This window comes from Doryrhamphus excisus, chromosome 18 (assembly GCF_030265055.1).
Source record: "Doryrhamphus excisus isolate RoL2022-K1 chromosome 18, RoL_Dexc_1.0, whole genome shotgun sequence".
Lineage (NCBI taxonomy): Eukaryota > Metazoa > Chordata > Actinopteri > Syngnathiformes > Syngnathidae > Doryrhamphus > Doryrhamphus excisus.
In genome coordinates, this window is record NC_080483.1 from 9,805,987 (window position 1) to 9,823,117 (window position 17,131).

At 45.3% G+C, this 17,131-nt stretch overlaps 3 protein-coding genes across 5 annotated transcripts in view; 1 reads left to right on the forward strand and 2 right to left on the reverse strand.

Annotated features, from left to right (window-relative positions):
- Positions 1 to 1,343, reverse strand: part of si:dkey-183j2.10 (probable glutamate receptor) — a 6,541-nt gene extending 5,198 nt beyond the window's left edge. Inside the window, exons 1-2 of one of the 2 annotated variants that reach the window (XM_058054754.1) lie at positions 596 to 1,343; positions 73 to 204 (exon numbers count right to left, since the gene is read on the reverse strand). In XM_058054754.1, coding sequence (XP_057910737.1) covers positions 73 to 183 — 111 coding nt within the window. In that variant the 5' untranslated portion in view covers positions 184 to 204; positions 596 to 1,343. Of the gene's footprint in view, positions 1 to 72 lie in introns of both variants that reach the window. The other variant, XM_058054755.1, reaches the window with a different exon arrangement.
- On the forward strand, positions 698 to 9,741 carry brpf3a (bromodomain and PHD finger containing, 3a). The gene is made up of 13 exons (XM_058054751.1): positions 698 to 1,065; positions 2,319 to 3,833; positions 3,905 to 4,061; positions 4,162 to 4,293; positions 4,363 to 4,491; positions 4,576 to 4,888; positions 4,967 to 5,266; positions 5,916 to 6,425; positions 6,500 to 6,548; positions 6,613 to 6,701; positions 7,603 to 7,700; positions 7,785 to 7,939; positions 8,605 to 9,741. Exons 2-13 carry the CDS (start codon positions 2,335 to 2,337, stop codon positions 8,786 to 8,788), a joined length of 3,615 nt encoding a protein of 1,204 aa, XP_057910734.1. The 5' UTR covers positions 698 to 1,065; positions 2,319 to 2,334; the 3' UTR covers positions 8,789 to 9,741.
- On the reverse strand, positions 8,578 to 17,112 carry mon1bb (MON1 secretory trafficking family member Bb). 2 transcript variants are annotated; one of them, XM_058054753.1, is made up of 6 exons: positions 16,998 to 17,112; positions 16,391 to 16,485; positions 15,744 to 16,310; positions 14,562 to 15,354; positions 14,124 to 14,271; positions 8,578 to 12,668 (listed from the first exon to the last, which is right to left on the reverse strand). In XM_058054753.1, exons 2-6 carry the CDS (start codon positions 16,467 to 16,469, stop codon positions 12,441 to 12,443), a joined length of 1,815 nt encoding a protein of 604 aa, XP_057910736.1. In that variant the 5' UTR covers positions 16,470 to 16,485; positions 16,998 to 17,112; the 3' UTR covers positions 8,578 to 12,440. The 2 variants fall into 2 exon arrangements, with proteins under 2 accessions (XP_057910736.1, XP_057910735.1); XM_058054752.1 differs by having other exon boundaries at positions 8,584 to 12,668; positions 15,744 to 16,313.
- Positions 17,113 to 17,131: the final 19 nt, after the last annotated feature.

Genomic DNA, 17,131 nt, shown 5'->3' on the forward strand with positions numbered 1-17,131 from the left:
ATACAGAAGCAAAAACTCGAACAAAGAACACTTTGTTATTAAAATGCAAAATATGATGGGAGATCCACTTACCACTGCACATGAGAAGAGTCCAAATCGTGGGAACAGCTGGACTGGGACCTCAAGACAGCGAGCTGACAAATGATCTGAAGAGGGCAAATTCATGAGGATAACCAATGACATCAATTGTGGTGGTGGGAGGAGCTGTATGAAAACAATTGGAGGGGAGGGAGAAAAGTTAGAGTTTTTTTTATATTTTCATTAATTCATTTTCTATGACGCTTGGTCTTTAGTCTTTAATATTCTCAGTTATAAAGGTTGAGTTTGTAGCTGTCAAGAGTGCTTTTAGTCCATAGTATTCATTTCTCCATGAAACATTTTAAACTAGTATTTATAAGCCAAGAGCTCTATTGTAACAATTATTGCAAAGCAGATCCAAAGCTATATATTGTGTTGTTACATTTTATGACTTGCTTATTTACTTTATTTTAGAAAAAGTATTTCTTTGAGAACAGCAGGCGTGTATCAAAAAGTTTATAATGGGGTCTATCGAAGGCCAAAAGGCGCGCAAGTCACACACAGTTGTTTTTCTCACCGCATTCCCCGGCAGAAGGTACACAGCGAGTGCGGTGAATTGCCTGTGCCAAACTAACCAATGATATTGCGGTGCGCGTTGACAACGATGAGAAGCGACGCACTCTGATTGGCTGCAGGCATTTTTTTCCTAAAAGAGGCGTATTTTTCGAGCCATCTTGACTGAATATTTAGCCATATCCAAGGTACATTAATTTGATATATTCTCGGTTAAGCCCACATTTGAGCGTGGACCGGCACAGCTCGGAAGGTTTATGTCACAGCCATGTGAACGAGCGGGTTTGTCGAAATCACACCGGTTAACTGAAGCGCAGAAGATGACGCCGTCGCTCCCCGAAATGACCGGCTATGTTAAGCTAATGGGCTAGCATGTCCGCCTCGGCTCGAGTCTTGTCACTTCGCTTGACATTTTAGTGGTGCTTTTGGTTTCCTCCTGTTTGCCGCTTGTACCGCTGAAGACTACTTCTCAAGGTAATGTAACACGTTGAGCGCTTTGGGTTTAACGTGGCGACATGCCATTTTGTTGCATTACTTGTGTTTGTGTGGTTGTTTGTGCCCTCCTATTACCACAGTCATAGATAGCCCTATTTGCTGTCAGACTACACAGACTCATGTTATAAACAGTGAATACAGCAGTGCCGTGTAATCCAATTCATATATGCATGCATAATGTGTGATTTTGCTGCTGTTGGCATATATTATTGTGTCGCTGTGTGTTGTGCGCTTAAAATGGCTGACGGACGTAGATACTAGGTTTGGTATTTAGCACCCCTCAACCAAACTATGCTCAGCAACAAGAGGATACGAAAATGTGATTGGTGGAAGAGAAACTTGACAGCCGTACTGGTTCCTTATTGGAGTAATAAGAGAGCGACAGACGGTGGAGGCGTGTTCTTACAAACAGTATGCGGTCGTCGGTCACAACATTAGGTACACATAGAGTCCAAGTAGCACTGTAAACAAGAGTTATATTACATGTTTTGCCCGCGTTTTGACAGTATGTTGGATGGGCTTGTCTTATGTGCAAAATATTGTATTGTTTCCCCCGGAGTTTGCACGAAAAATGTGGAATTACAGGGAAAGTGGGAATTTCTGAATGTGGAAAATTGTCAGCCCCTTATGTCCTGAATGAATAATATTAAAGCATAACATGTACAACATACAGTATATATTTGGCATGATAAGTGCTAACAAAAGTGTTCCGCAGATAAAGACAAGCATATAAGAGGAAGACTGAGGGTGTTTTACCAAAAAAATACCTGCTAAAATAAAGTGGGCCATTCTCATTAAATAAATATAGGAAAAAGTCAAATATAATGTTTTTATAAGAAACCTTTAGCTATGCTCAAATCCTCAGCTAATAAAAGAACAAAATATGAGGGAGTGCCTGGTTTAAGAGTACATTTTAAAATGTCAGCAACTCAAAAAAACTTAAAATTAAACTAGTATTTTTAGGTTAACATTTTTAGTAGATATATACTGTGCCAGGAATACCAATGTGTGAACTGCATCAGGCTTAGCAGCTGTCTGGTGTCCTTGTACATTAGGTAGAACTTGTCAACGTGTTTGAAAAGCTCTACTCTCGCCAGAGTTTTGTTATGACCAATTATACAATGTCATACTCTTTTACAATATCCAATTAGACATGCTCAGACAAGCTCCAACTGGCAAATGGATATCCTTAATTATTCCCCATTTCTTCTTTCTTTGCATGTGCAATGCAGCTGGTGTCACCTCCTCATGCAGAAGACAAGGAGGTGGGAATGTAAGGCAGCTGGAAGAGGACTCAACATGGGTCGCGGCCGAGGCAGAGGTCGAGGCAGGGGCAGAGGCTCAGCGTGCGGGTTGCGCTCGCCGTCACCCTACAGACTGCAGCTCTCTCCGTCCCGGGAGACGCTGACGTATGCCCAGGCGCAAAAGATAGTGGAGGTGGACCTGGAAGGCAGGCTCCACCGAATCAACATCACGGATTCTCTGCCGGTGATCACGGAGGACGAGATGATGGCGCAGGACATCGCTGAGTGCAACAGCAACAAGGAAAACAGCGTACAGACTCAGAGCAAAGTCCGCTTCTTGAAGAAACCCTGCAACAACAAAGGGAGAAGGAGCGGTAAAAACGTGTCGCAGCAGAATAAACTATCTGGTTCCCTGCAGCAAACTGGATCTATGAATTCCCTCCAGATCCAAAGTCCGCTCCCGGAGCCCACCTTCCGAACACTGGGATCGGCATTCCCTGCAGAGGCGCCTCCCCTGCCTGCAGCCTACTACCGCTTCATTGAGAAGTCCAAAGAAGAGCTCGACAGTGTGGCCGAGTACGACATGGATGAAGAAGACCTAGCTTGGCTGGAGATGGTGAACCAAAAGAGGGTGTCCGACGGCCACGCCTCAGTGTCAGCAGACACTTTTGAGTTGCTGATTGACCGCCTGGAGAGGGAGTCCATCTTGGAGTCCCGCAGCCAGGCGCTGGCTCAGTGCACGATAGACGAGGACGCCTTCTGCTGCGTGTGCCTCGACGACGAATGCCTGAACAGCAACGTCATCCTCTTCTGTGACATCTGCAACCTGGCAGTGCACCAGGAGTGCTACGGTGTCCCGTACGTTCCTGAGGGCCAGTGGCTGTGCCGCTGCTGCCTGCAGTCCCCGTCCCGCCCTGTAGACTGTGTGCTGTGTCCGAACCGAGGAGGTGCCTTCAAGCAGACCAGCGACGGTCGCTGGGCCCACGTTGTGTGCGCCATATGGATCCCGGAGGTGTGCTTTGCCAACACGGTGTTCCTGGAGCCCGTGGAGGGGGTCAAGAACATCCCTCCCGCCCGCTGGAAGCTCACTTGCTACCTGTGCAAACAGAAAGGCAGGGGCGCGTCCATCCAGTGCCACAAAGCCAACTGCTACCGGGCTTTTCACGTCACCTGCGCTCAGAAGGCTGGCCTGTACATGAAGATAGACCCGGTCCGAGAGACGGGCATTAACGGTACCACCTTCTCTGTGAAGAAGACCGCATTCTGCGAGCATCACTCCCCGGTGGGGTCACGGCGGGACGGCTCCGGGGACGAGTCAGTAGAAGGGAGGCTGGTTGGGGGCAGAGGTAACAGGGGACAGAGGTCATACACTCAGAGCTCCCCTACGCCGCCAGCAAAGAAAGGGTCCAAGGGGCAAAAGAAGAAGACTACTAAAGGAACCAGAGGGTCCACACGTCGTTCGAATGTGCCTGTGCTGCTTGTGCCTCAAATACCCTCTCACAGGTGAGATAAACAGCCTCTTTGGATTCTCTGAAATGAAATACCGAAATGTAATCCATGCATCTTTTCTGCAGGCTGAACAAGATTTGCACAGGAGTGGAGGTCCAGCGGAAGAATCAGTTCATGCAGAGGCTTCATAACTACTGGCTACTAAAACGACAGTCAAGGAATGGAATGCCTTTGATACGTAGACTTCACTCACACATGCAGGCCCACCGGACCACAGAACAGGTCCGTGCAAACCTAGAATTATGAAGCCAAGCTGTATCGGTGTTTGTAGGTAGTTTAGTATAGTTACTACAGTAGTATCTGTGTGCTTTCTCACATCCAGAAGGAGCCAGATGAGAAGCTGAGTGCTGCCAGAGAGGAGCTGCGCTACTGGCAAAAATTGAGGCAAGACCTGGAGAGAGCCAGGCTTCTGGTGGAACTTATCCGCAAGAGAGAGCGGCTAAAGAGAGAACAGGTTTATCACGCATGATAATGTCTCTTTGACGTTAACCTTTATGGCTAATGCATTTCCTTTTTCAATTAGATGAAAATTCAGCAGGCTGCTCTGGAGCTGAAGCTGACACCGGCGTTGGTACTCCTCCGATCCACCTTGGACCAGCTGCAGGAGAAGGACACGGCCAAAATCTTCTCTCAGCCCGTCAATCTATCAGAGGTTGGCTGGTGTTTGAAACTTTGTAACAGACTTTGTGTCCAATTCAAGGCAGCTGATGTTGTCCTTTTTTAATGATCCATCAAGGTCCCGGACTACCTGGAGTTCATATCCCAGCCCATGGACCTGTCCACCATGCGGACCAAGTTGGAGGGACACGCCTACTGCTCCATCGCGGACCTCGAGAAGGACTTTGACCTCATGATCTCCAACTGTCTCAAGTACAACTCCAAGGACACCATGTTCCATCAGACGGCCTTACAACTACGGGAGGTGGGCGGGGCCGTTCTCCGCCACGCCCACAGACAGTCTCTGGCCATTGGCCTGGACCCGAGTACCGGCATGCACCTGCCAGAGTCTCCAAACAAACATAGCTTCGATCAGTCCACGTGGGATGACGGTGAGTGGGTGTGGCCTGCTGTTTTAACTCGCTACTTGTTGGAATCAACCCATCACATGTGTCTCTGTGTTTTCTCAGTCGACTCCCTCCTGGATCCCGACAACAGACTTCACTTGAGCACCGAGGAGCAGCTCAAGGCCTTGCTGGAAAAACTGGAGGTGGTGACATCCATGCGGACCAGTGGCGGACGAACCAAACGCATTCGGTTACTACGGCGAGAAATCAACGCTGTGAGACAGAAAGTGAACCAACAGCCACAGCACAACGCTCATGACAAGCAGGACCAAGGACAAGAAGACAAGGACGAGCAGGAAGAAGAGGCCAGAGACAAGAAGAAGGAAAAAAGGAAAACTGTGGATAATGGAGTCATGACAGCAGGTAAAATAGCAATGTGGACTCATCAGTGTGGACACACACATTCAACAACCCCCCCCCCCCTCCCAAAAAAAAAAATATCCCACAATTTTTCCATTTTCTATGCAACATTGGCTGGCAACCAGTATGAATGTGAGTGTGAATGGTTGTTTGTCTATATGTGCCCTGTGATTGGCTGGTGACCAGTCCAGGGTGTACCCGCCTCTCGCTCAAAGTCAGCTGGGATAGGCTCCAGCATACCCCCGCGACCCTAGTGAGGATAAGCGGCATAGAAAATGGTTGTTGACAGTGTTTTTGTCAGTCATTTTCATCTTTAGTCTATATGAGCCCTGTGATTGGCTGGCGACCAGTCCAGGGTGTACCCCGCCTCTCGCCCAAAGACAGCTGGGATAGGCTCCAGCACCCCTGCGACCCTCGTGAGGAAAAGCGTCAGAAAATGAATGAATTTTCATCTCTGTATTTGTTAATTAATTACCCATTTTAACATTTTCCACCATAACCATAGGGGGGGCCCTAGTAACCCACAGACTGTATGTCAGTTTGCCTTGATAGCTACCATAGGAAGCGCCACAAATGGTTATGCATATAGCATTTTGCATTCTATTATTAGTGGACATATTTAGTGAACCTAACACATTTTCCCCTCATCCAGATGACTCTCCACCTGTGTTAGAACTCACATGTCCCGTGTCGTCCCCGCTACCGGGCGACGCCCCACTTGAACCGCCCATCCTGGGCATTGCAACAGGAGGTCAGAGGTCACCGGGTCGCTCCTACAAACGTCAGAGGTCGTCCCGCAGCGGCAGCAAAAGCCAGGGTGAGGACGAGGCGGAGGTGGGCGAGACGCCGTCGTCTCAACCGGAGGCCGTTCACGAGGTCACACCGCTGGGAACGCCACCTGCTCTGCCCGTGGTCGGGGTAGGTCGGCGTACATCGGTCCTGTTTAAGAAGGCAAAAAATGGAGCAAGAACAGCAAAAAAGAAATCCCCGCCACGGCAGAATGGCAAGGATCAAAGCAACGGTTTGGACGGCTTGACCGCCTTACCTCGCATTCCCAACGCCTCCCCGACTCCTCCCTCACCTTTGTCGCACCACCTCAGGTCCAGAGGTCACAGCTCTGAAAGTGAGGCGGATAAACACTCGGCACTCCCTGCTGAGGAAGGTAAGCGAGCATTTAAAGTCATAACAGCACATCTGATAAAAAGCCACGTTTATCTTTGCAATTATTCCGTTTAGAGCAGACAAATGGAAAAGCAGAAGATTCCGAGGAGGAGCAGAAAGTGAAGTGAGTGGCACACACTTACCAAATGTCTGTGGCGTTAAAGCACTCACTCTCCTGTACCTTGCAGCTGCTCGGCGTCGCCACCGAAACGCAGTCGAGGCAAACCTGCTCTGGCCAAGGATCCAAGCAATGACAATGGAGACATCTCGGAATCTGGTTGGTTTCCTTCTCTTTGAAAGCCTTTGTTTTAATGGAAGCTTGTCCACTTGCAACTTAGGAGCTTATCTCCTTGGTGTGATGTCATATGATGCACAACTGTATCATGTGACACACAGTATGCGTCACCCTATTACCACATTTTTGCGAATATTGCAGGGTTTTCATTACAATCATTTATTTCCATTTTTATCTCTTTCAATGACAGGAAAAATATAATATTGAGTCATATTTGGGTCAATATTTTTTAGTTAGATAGACTTTCTTTATTGTCATTGCACAGTAACACAGCAGTGAAATTGCCAATGTTGTTGCCTGCCACCCAACGGGGGTGTGAGCCACACAATTTTATGATAATAATTACCCACCAGGGGTTGCACCGCGGTCGAGTGGTTGAGAGACCCGGGTTCAATTCCACCATCGGCCATCTCTGTGTGGAGTTTGCATGTTCTCCCCGTGCATGCGTGGGTTTTCTCCGGGTACTCCGGTTTCCTCCCACATTCCAAAAACATGCTAGGTTAATTGGCGACTCCAAATTATCCATAGGTATGAATGTGAGTGTGAATGGTTGTTTGTCTATATGTGCCTTTTGATTGGCTGGCGAACAGTCCAGGGTGTACCCCGCCTCTCGCCCAAAGACAGCTGGGATAATTTAGAATAAATAATAATAATTTAAAGTTTTGCGTGTGCATGTGGGCAGGTAAAGGGGCTTATTTGGCATTCAGCAGACTGATGACTGATATTTCAGTAATTGTCTTTGCAAAATGACTTTCAGCTGCTAGATTGGAGAGAAGACTAAAATGACTTGCTTATCATTTGTGAACGTAGTGTCATTTTATTGTAAGATGACTAATTAGTTCCATGTTTCAAGCTGCAAATGAATTGTCTGTGTTGTTCACAGGAAAACCAACACTTCTGTGTTTGGATACTGAGACGGAACTGGCACCTCTGGACCTGGTTTGGGCCAAATGCAGAGGATACCCATCATACCCGGCCATGGTAAGAACACGAAGAAAGCGAGGGGGGGAAAAAAAAAAAGAGTTCCGTGGACTGTCACTAACATTCATGACATTCTTGATGCAGATTGTTGACCCCGAGATGCCCCAGGAAGGACTCCTTCACAATGGCGTCCCCATCCCAGTGCCTCCTGTGGAGGTGCTCAAACTGGGCGAGTGGAGGCGAATGGAGGCTGACGAAAAGCTCTTTCTAGTGCTCTTCTTTGACACCAAAAGGACTTGGTAAGATCAAGTGTTGTGCAAGACTAACAAAATGATCAAACAACATTGTCCTCTTGGCTTCATTTTAAGATGTGTAGCAAAGCCTGTTAATCTGCTAGTTTTTTTCCCCTCCCCTGTGAGGGGTCTCATGGTGGTATCATGTCCATGAGAAAGGGTGTTTTTCCATCACGATGTCATAAAAAGCCACAGCTTCAAAATGTACAATTCTCTCAAAAGTGGAGCTCATAAACAAGCCATTGTTACAACATTCATTCATTCATTTTCTACCGCTTTTTCCTCACGAGGGTCGCGGGGGTTGCTGGAGCCTATCCCAGCTGTCTTCGGGCGAGAGGTGGGGTACACCCTGAACTGGTCGCCAGCCAATCACAGGGCACATATAGACAAACTTGGTCTATATTTGACTTGTGATTTTGACATTCACACTCACATTCATACCTATGGACAATTTAAAGTCGCCAATTAGCCTAGCATGTTTTTGGAATGTGGGAGGAAACCGGAGTACCCGGAGAAAACCCACGCATGCACAGGGAGAACATGCAAACTCCACACAGAGATGGCCGAGGGTGGAATTGAACCCTGGTCTCCTAGCTGTGAGGTCTGCGCGCTAACCACTAGACCGCCGTGCCGCCCTTGTTACAACATAATGAAACATATGTAACTTGCAGGCAGTGGCTCCCTCAGGACAAGCTACTACCGATGGGGATGGATGACACGGTGGACAAGCTACGCCTGATGGAAGGGAAGAAGCCAAGCGTTCGCAAGTCGGTTCACACGGCCTACGACCGCGCCATGGTTCATTTGAACCACATCAGAGGCAACCTGAACTTCACTCCTTCCAACTTTATATGACTTTGAAGTTACATGAATGGGAACTTCTTCAGTGCTCTTAAATGATGTTTTACTTCAATGGAAGAAGGGGAAAAAAGTGCTTTTTTTTCTTTGCACTGTGTTCATATCAAATAGTTTTTATTTGATTTTTGGCCAAAGTTACTCAAGGTGAAGGGTGTAAATGTAGAATTGTTAAGGGATTGTCTTGATCTGAAGCAAACTGTATTTAGATTGTACTTGTGATTTGACGACGTGTAAAAGTCTCACTGTGCATTCGTGGCTGGACTCATCGGGTTTTTACTGAAGTGTTCAAATTTGTTTCATGTTGTAGTCCAGCTATGACAAAATGATGTACATGGATGGGACTTGTAGTCTTGCTTTTTTTTCCATATTGTGAAACAGTGTTCTTCTAATGTAAGCCAAGATGGTGTTTGTGCAAACAAAAACTACTGCGGTCGAGCACCTTTTTCTTTCTTTGCAGAATTGACTTTAAAAAGCACAAACATTCACTGGCACGAACGAAGAGTGTGTGTGTGTGTGCGCGTGTGTGTGTGTTTGAGATACACAGTATAATGAGTTGACAACCTCAGCGTAGCAAAAAGGTGCATGTGAATAGTTTTGTATATATGTACATGTCTGTTTATACTGGCTAACAGGAAGTAATTTAAGGAATGCAATTTTAGAATTTTAATTTATTTGAAAAATGTGGCAGTTGAGAGTGTTATTTTGAAAAAATAATACATATATATATATAAAATATGTACGATGCTTCGTAGCTCTTTGTAACAGTGACAGTCTTCTTTAAAATAATAAAAGAAAAAAAATCAGGTCAAGTGGCAAAACACCTGAGCTGACCTTGTACGCCCGATCTATAATTATTATTATAATAATAAAGATAATATCGGACCAAGACGATATTTTCCTCACACAAGAATAAATTCTGTCTGGGACAACTGAATACGTGTCTGTTTCCTTGCTGCAGTTAGTATTTCTTTAAGGGTAGGGGAACCTTTCAAAAGAATAAAGGGAAGACAATCGGAACACTTCTTGGAAATCTGGAAAATTCAATCTTGAACCCTCTGAGAACGGCATTTAGAATAATACTTTAAAATATGAAATTGCAGGCTGTGTGAATTTCCTGCTATTTTACTAAATTGCTCTCAGAAAGAGTACTTCTCCCTTTGTTATTATTCTGATTGGTAACACTTTACAATAAGGTACACAAAAATCACATGCACAAAATTCACATGTCGCTTGGCTGGACGGTGACATGTGACAATCGTCCTATTGCACAGGTTCCATTGAGACGGTGTCTCAACACCATTCTCCGTGTGTGGCATCCCATAATACTGTCTGTGTAAATGTTACAACATGGATATCTGCGGCTTAAAAACAATTGCTGCCTATAGATGTGCACAAAATAGTTGTCTTTAATTTTGGTTGGTGCGGTATATATATTCAGGTGCACTCAATAGTCCACAACTTACAGTAAATAAATAATAGAATTAATCATTTGTTTTCATTATTCTGAGAATGTATCCCATGATGTCAGCATATCATGGTAATGTAGGTCAGGCTGGCCAAATGTTTGCTAGGGACGTACTGTGTGCTCTCACACAAACATATTAGCTGCCTTAGCAAACGCCTTAGAGCGCTGATTAAATCCATGATTATTATTTTTTTAGTTATTCATTTTATCTTTTAGAAAACAGAACAGTGTTAACAGTGTTGAATATGAATAGTTTTCTGATCTTGACTTTCTATTTTCCATACTTTTAAGACTTACAACTGTATCAAATTCAATTCCATCCATTCCATACTCAGGTAAGAACTCTGTTTTAAGTGAACTACATTATGTCGTCAATACAGATTTCATTCATCTAGATTAAAGTAAGGTGAAAAGTAGATTAGTGTTCCTAAAAACAAAAATATCAAATTGAAAAAGGTAATGTCACACCATGAGGTAGACCATGTTATACAAGAATAAGATCACTCTCCTGTATTTGTGCATTTATTTCTTAATACTATCATAGACATAAGACTCTGTTAAGACTTTAACGTGATTTTTACAAAAACTTACAAAAGGATCCTGAATTCACTACAGAAAGAAACAGACATGGACTCCACAATCTTATGACTGTTTCAATTCCCTTCCATACTTACACTTGGCATTTTGAGTGCACAGGTGTCTTCACAGTAGTAGTGCTGCACAATGCAGTCTGTGTCAGTCCCCGAATGTTGCACCCAACACAACCCAAATGGTAAGTGTCCTTAACAAACCTCCATCATCGCCATATTGGCTGCATAGCAGAACAGAGAGGCTAACTTGAGTGGTTGCAATTCGCAATCAAAAGGAGAGAAGAGGAGGAAGCAGATAAACATTGCGATCGTCATTTCCGGTAAGTGCACAATGTCAGGGCTGCACGGTGGTGGAGTGGTTAGCACGCAGACCTCACAGCTAGGAGATCAGGGTTCAATTCCACCCTCGGCCATCTCTGTGTGGAGTTTGCATGTTCTCCCCGTGCATGCGTGGGTTTTCTCCGGGTATTCCGGTTTCCTCCCACATTCCAAAAACATGCTAGGTTGATTGGCGACTCCAAATTGTCCGTAGGTATGAATGTGAGTGTGAATGGTTGTTTGTCTATATGTAGCCTGTGATTGGCTGGCGACCAGTCTCGCCCAAAGACAACTGGGATAGGCTCCAGCACGCCCCGTGACCCTTGTGAAATGAAAATGAATGAATGCTGATTTGGGACAGCACGACACTGTCAAAATTCAAGTACTCGGAAACTAAGTACACAGTGTAACAAGTATACATATTGAAGTGTAAACTCCGTATTTAGCTCCCTGGGGTGCCAATATTGACACTGCAGTGCTTCTTCGCTCCTTTTTAATGACGGTTCGGATGATTAGGTAGTTAGGATCCATTACACATTCATCATTTGGGACATCCGGGTACTGACGGCACTCAAAGTCGGATAAGTGAAAGTGAAACAAAGGTTGTGTTCCATATCACACACTTCAATATGTATAGGGTGGCAATTTGACAATGCAGTGCTGTCCCAAATCTATTATTGTCTTTGTACACTTACCAGAAATGACAACTGCAATATTTATCTGCTTACAGTTCTTATTCTCTCCTTTTTCCTTCTCAAAGTCAATTGCTGTCAATGTTAGTGACTTCCAACCAAGCGACTGCAACATTCAGGTACTGCCGGCACATTGCATTTAGCATGCACGTCACTCCAAATGCCAAGTGTAGCATGGAAGTGCACCAATTGAAAGAGCCCTGTGTGATGAGAACACTTAAAAATGGTAGTAGACAGTTGATGGGTTGTAACAGGCAAATGGTTCCTATTTTGCTTTTTTTTGCATTTATGGTTAAAACAAATCAATTTCATGACTTATGAATTATGACGCCACATTGGGTTTGCATAATCCTGGCAAAGAAGTCTCCCCTGTGATACATTCATAATCCATGAGATGACTCTAATAATAAAACAATGTAAAAATACTTAAATAGCTTTGTCATCACTTCCTAACATCTGAAATTAAAACTCCCCAACCTCTGCTTGCTTGGCGCTGAGGCTTCCTGCATGAAATCACCCAAATGCCAACGCTTTCTTTAGAATTAAATAGTGTGGGGGAAAGGTAGCGTTTCATCTCCCGAGTCTCATAAGAGAGACAGGAAGCCGTTATCTGTGGAGTCGTGCTGATCCGACTTGGCACCCCGTGAGCTCTTGCTGGGGTTTGGTGTGGTAGAATACTTGGGCGGGTACCTGATGAAGAGTCGGTCCTCTTCCTTCTTGATCCACCTGAGGAGCTTGGTGATGACCGTGATGGCGCACGCCTTGGTCACCAGGGGACTGAAGCAGGTGTACAGCTCGAATTTACTCGTTACCTACAGCATATGAACCATATGTCATTTTGATGGATGACAGAGAAAATCATTGCAGTTTCATGGCCTATAGTAGCAGCCACCTCATGTCAGTCAAATGTTTTTGCCTCCCTTTGAATGGCGAATTTTCTCCAAACAGTTGACTAGCACAGTCCACTTTAGTGTGCGTTCAATCTATCATGTTTGGGTCCAGACACCCGAAAATATTAACACAAAATACATTACAGCGAATAATTATCATTTCATACACAGAAAACAATGCACTCCATCAAAACTGTGAGGACAGTTAGTCAGCAACATGTAGGGTACTTACCGTATTTTCTGGACTATAAGTCACACAAGGTACTACTAAACTATTACTACTACTAAACTACTTGACCAAAACAGACATTACACCCTCTTGGAAGGCAAGTTCTAACAATAAAAGAATAGAGAACAGGCTGAATAGGTGTAAGATATGCTAACATAATGGCTATTCCGCTACACAAAAAAATAAACATGAACAGAAAAGGTTTATAGAACATAAACAGTTGTTTCATTTATAAGTCGCTCTGGAGTATAAGCCACAGGAACAGCCAACCTATGAAAAAAAGTGTGACTTATAGTCCGGAAAATACAGTAGTTTGGGATCTTGATTTTGCTAAATTATTCTGTAGAAGGGGGCTGCACGGCGGTCGAGTGGTTAGCGCGTAGACCTCACAGCTAGGAGACCAGGGTTCAATTCCACCCTCGGAGTTTGCATGTTCTCCCCGTGCAAGCGTGGGTTTTCTCCGGGTACTCCGGTTTCCTCCCACATTCCAAAAACATGCTAGGTTAATTGGCGACTCCAAATTGTCCATAGGTATGAATGTGAGTGTGAATGGTTGTTTGTCTATATGTGCCCTATGATTGGCTGGCGACCAGTCCAGGGTGTACCCTGCCTCTTGCCTGAAGACAGCTGGGATAGGCTCCAGCACCCCCTGTGACCCTCGTGAGGATAAGCGAAAGAAAATGAACGAATGAATGAATTCTGTAGAAGGCAAGTGGACTATGTAAGTGCAAAAAGCCATCCTTCAATTTTCTATGCCGCTTATCCTCACAAGCGTCCCGAGGGTATGCTGGAGCATATACTGAGGCAAAATGTTCGAGAAACAAACTGGGCCGCTTGACTATATAGCATAATATAAAAGTAACCTAGTCAGGGTGGGGACTTGATGATATATAGTTTGCACTTGTTATCAAAGTATTACGAGTTACCAGTGTTTTGGTAGTTTTGTAGTGGTTAACTTCTCACACTAATGAGTTAAATGATTATGAAATGCTGAAACTTTTTACAATCCTAAACACACGGCTTGTGCGGTTAAAAAAATGTTTTACCCTAGAACACATTCATTCTTTTGCCATTATTATTATTCCTATATTTTTGTGGGAAATTGTGTTTGTTATGACTGACGTCCGTTATAGGACACAAATACGTACCCATGCTAGCAGTGTTTCCCTCTCGGCTACGTGGTAGATGAGCTTGAGGGGTCTGGAGGTGCTATGGATGCGGCTGTGCATGTAACGGTAAAGATCCAGCAGTCTCATTTTTTCCTCCTCGCTGCTGTACGGGGCCTCCATCTCTGGGCTGACCACAACAACATACATTGGATGATGGACTGGAAGTGACATGGAACGCTATAAAGCAGTGATTCCCAACCAATGTGCTGACAGATCATGTGTTATTTACTTACTGCAAATAATGTATTTTGTCATCTATACATCTACCTAGCATTTAAATGTTCTTCCACTAGATGGCAGAAGGAACATAATTAACCTGTGTATCTGTATCCACTGTTGCACTCATACAAGAGAATACGTTTGGAAACACTGCTCTAGAACATCAAGATAAGGTTTTATGGACAAGTAGACCCGCACCTGGTAAATTGTGTGAGCTGGCGGTGGTTGTCAGGAACATCAAAAGGCTTGTACATGAAGTGCCTGAGGTCAGAGACGCCCACCTGGCTCACGCTGTACGACTGCACCTTGGCAATGAGGCTGAGCGACTTCTGAGCCGCCATAGCCTCCTCGATCTTCCTCTTGCACTCGGCCACGGCGTAGAAGGCCTCCTTGTCCGTGGAAAGCAGCAGCAAGCACACAGTGCACTCGGGGGGGTCCAGGTAGGAGATGTACGCGTAGAAGTAACAGTCAGGGTTGAAAAGCGGTAGACAGATGGGAGTCCAGATCTCGCCTGCCTGGAAGGCGGATGAGGCGCCGATGAGGTTGAGCAGCAGGTGGACGTCAGCGGGCTCCAGGCGGGCATCCTCAATGACGGCCTTCTCCTGCACGATGGTGAGCAGCTGGTTCTTGGCAATGAGAATGGAGAACACCAGATTGGGGGTGATGGCCTTCTGCAGGATCTGACTGAGCGAGTCCCTGAGAGAGGAGGCGAGTGGGAGGCAGTGCACGGCCGCCAACAGGAAACTGGGGTCCGAGTCCACCAGGTTGAGGAGACCATCCAGGATCTTCTCAGAGCCCGCCAGCAGCCGTCGCAGGTCGTAGTTCTTCTTGTGTTCAAAGATGCGTGAGATGCTGGCCTGCGTGAGCATGCTGATGATGTGGTAGTAGACATAGAGGAGCTCGTTGCGCAGCTGCTGCTCTGACTGGCGGCTACTGGAGACGCACACCAGCACCAGAGGACCTTTCTGGAGGAACACCACAGTGTGCTCCTCTGAGAGGAAGACCACCATGGACAACTGCATCAAAAACTCAGCTTGGTTTAGAATGACTCTGTCTGAGAAGTTACACTATCTCATAAAAATGAGTACATCATCACATTTCAGCTAACATAGTATGTCTTATCAAGAAACAATTTGGAACTTGGATATACTTTATAGTATAAGTAGTACAGCATCTACAGTACTACAGCCTAAATTCTAGCTGGAAACAAAAGTGAGAAACAAGATAATGGTGGTGATAATATCATGATCATGATCTGGGGTTGCATTAGTGCTGCCAGCATCAGGGGAGCTGCGGTTCATGAAGAAACACAAATTCCAACATTTAGCACTGTCTCTTCACATCTAATAGGTCTTGCTGAACTGCAAGGTGTGTACTCACCTGAGTAGACTGAGCGAATAATATTATCTCCACTTTGAACAAACGACACCAGCGCCATCATGACGCCCATCGTGGAGGAAAGAGCCTCCTCACTGCCATATCGCGAATATATGGGCTTGCCTGCTTCACTTAGCACAAAAACATGCTTCCTGTGCTGCCGCCAGCTCTCGGCCATCACGTCCTCATCACGGTGAGAAACAAAGGCTGGAGACTCCTGGGTGCCCACCTCCATTAGTGGAGACGACCGCCCCTTCAAGCCAAGACCTTGCTCCTCCAGCTTGGCCTTGGCCAGCATGGTGATGACAAACGCTCCGGAATCGTTCTGGTCATTTTGAGCGGCATCTTCTGTCAGTCTGTCCTCCTCCAAGGTGGAGATTTCGCCCTGAGACTCCTCGCTTTCCAGTTTTGTCGCCATGTTAGGAAGAGATGAGTCCAAAGCGAGTTCTTCTGTTGGAACATCTGACTGCAGGGAATCAGTGGGCTCCTCTTTGTTAGCTGCTTTTCTTGCCACGAGGTCAGGAAACATGTGATTCCCCAAAAGAGAAAGTGAGGTTGCCAGAGTGTCGACTGCTAAAAAGGCAAGAAAATGAAAATAGTAACTTGATAAGCAAAAGGTAATGAAATTAAGCCTGTTAGTGTCATTTTACCTGGTATGTCGCCTTCTAAGGGTGGATGACACATTTTAACCCCTTGGTCCTCTCCTTCTTGATGATTGTCATTCTCCATGATACCATAGCAGTCACTATAAAGTATAATAACAACTTAAAAAACACAGACTGTAACAAATGTCCCGTGGTTGTAACATTGAAGCAGTTACAAAAGGCATCCCAAGACACAATGAATGAATAGCAGCAATTATACTAACTAGCCTGGTGTCACATGATAACAAGGAAAAGCTGGAGGAGAGGAATTACTACATGGAGCAGACTGGAATTTTTCTCACTCCAGGTATGCACTGTAGATAATAGCGCCACAAACACACACACACACACGTCATTCAAACAGTTAGCTATGAGGCTAGCGTGTATTTAATAATTAACATTGAAGAATGTTTGTCTGTAACTCACACGCGTTAAAGTGTTTATTTTTAATTCTTCACATATATATTAATTCACTGGTTGTTGTTAACAGCGGCTAGCATAACCGGCTGCTGCAAGCGGCACACACAGTTGGATTTAATGGCCGCGGATTTAAACCGTGATCACAAATGAGTTACTGCGTAATTTGAAAAGCAACATGAAGAGTAGCGCTTACGATTTTGCGTTCGGCTGAAAGGTTGGGGTGCTACATGAACTGTCGCTGGTGCTGGTAAGGGTCTTTTAAGAAAACAAGCGTTCGCCCTTAGAGACATCCGCATTCAGTGACGTTGTCGGTTGGTTGGCCAATCA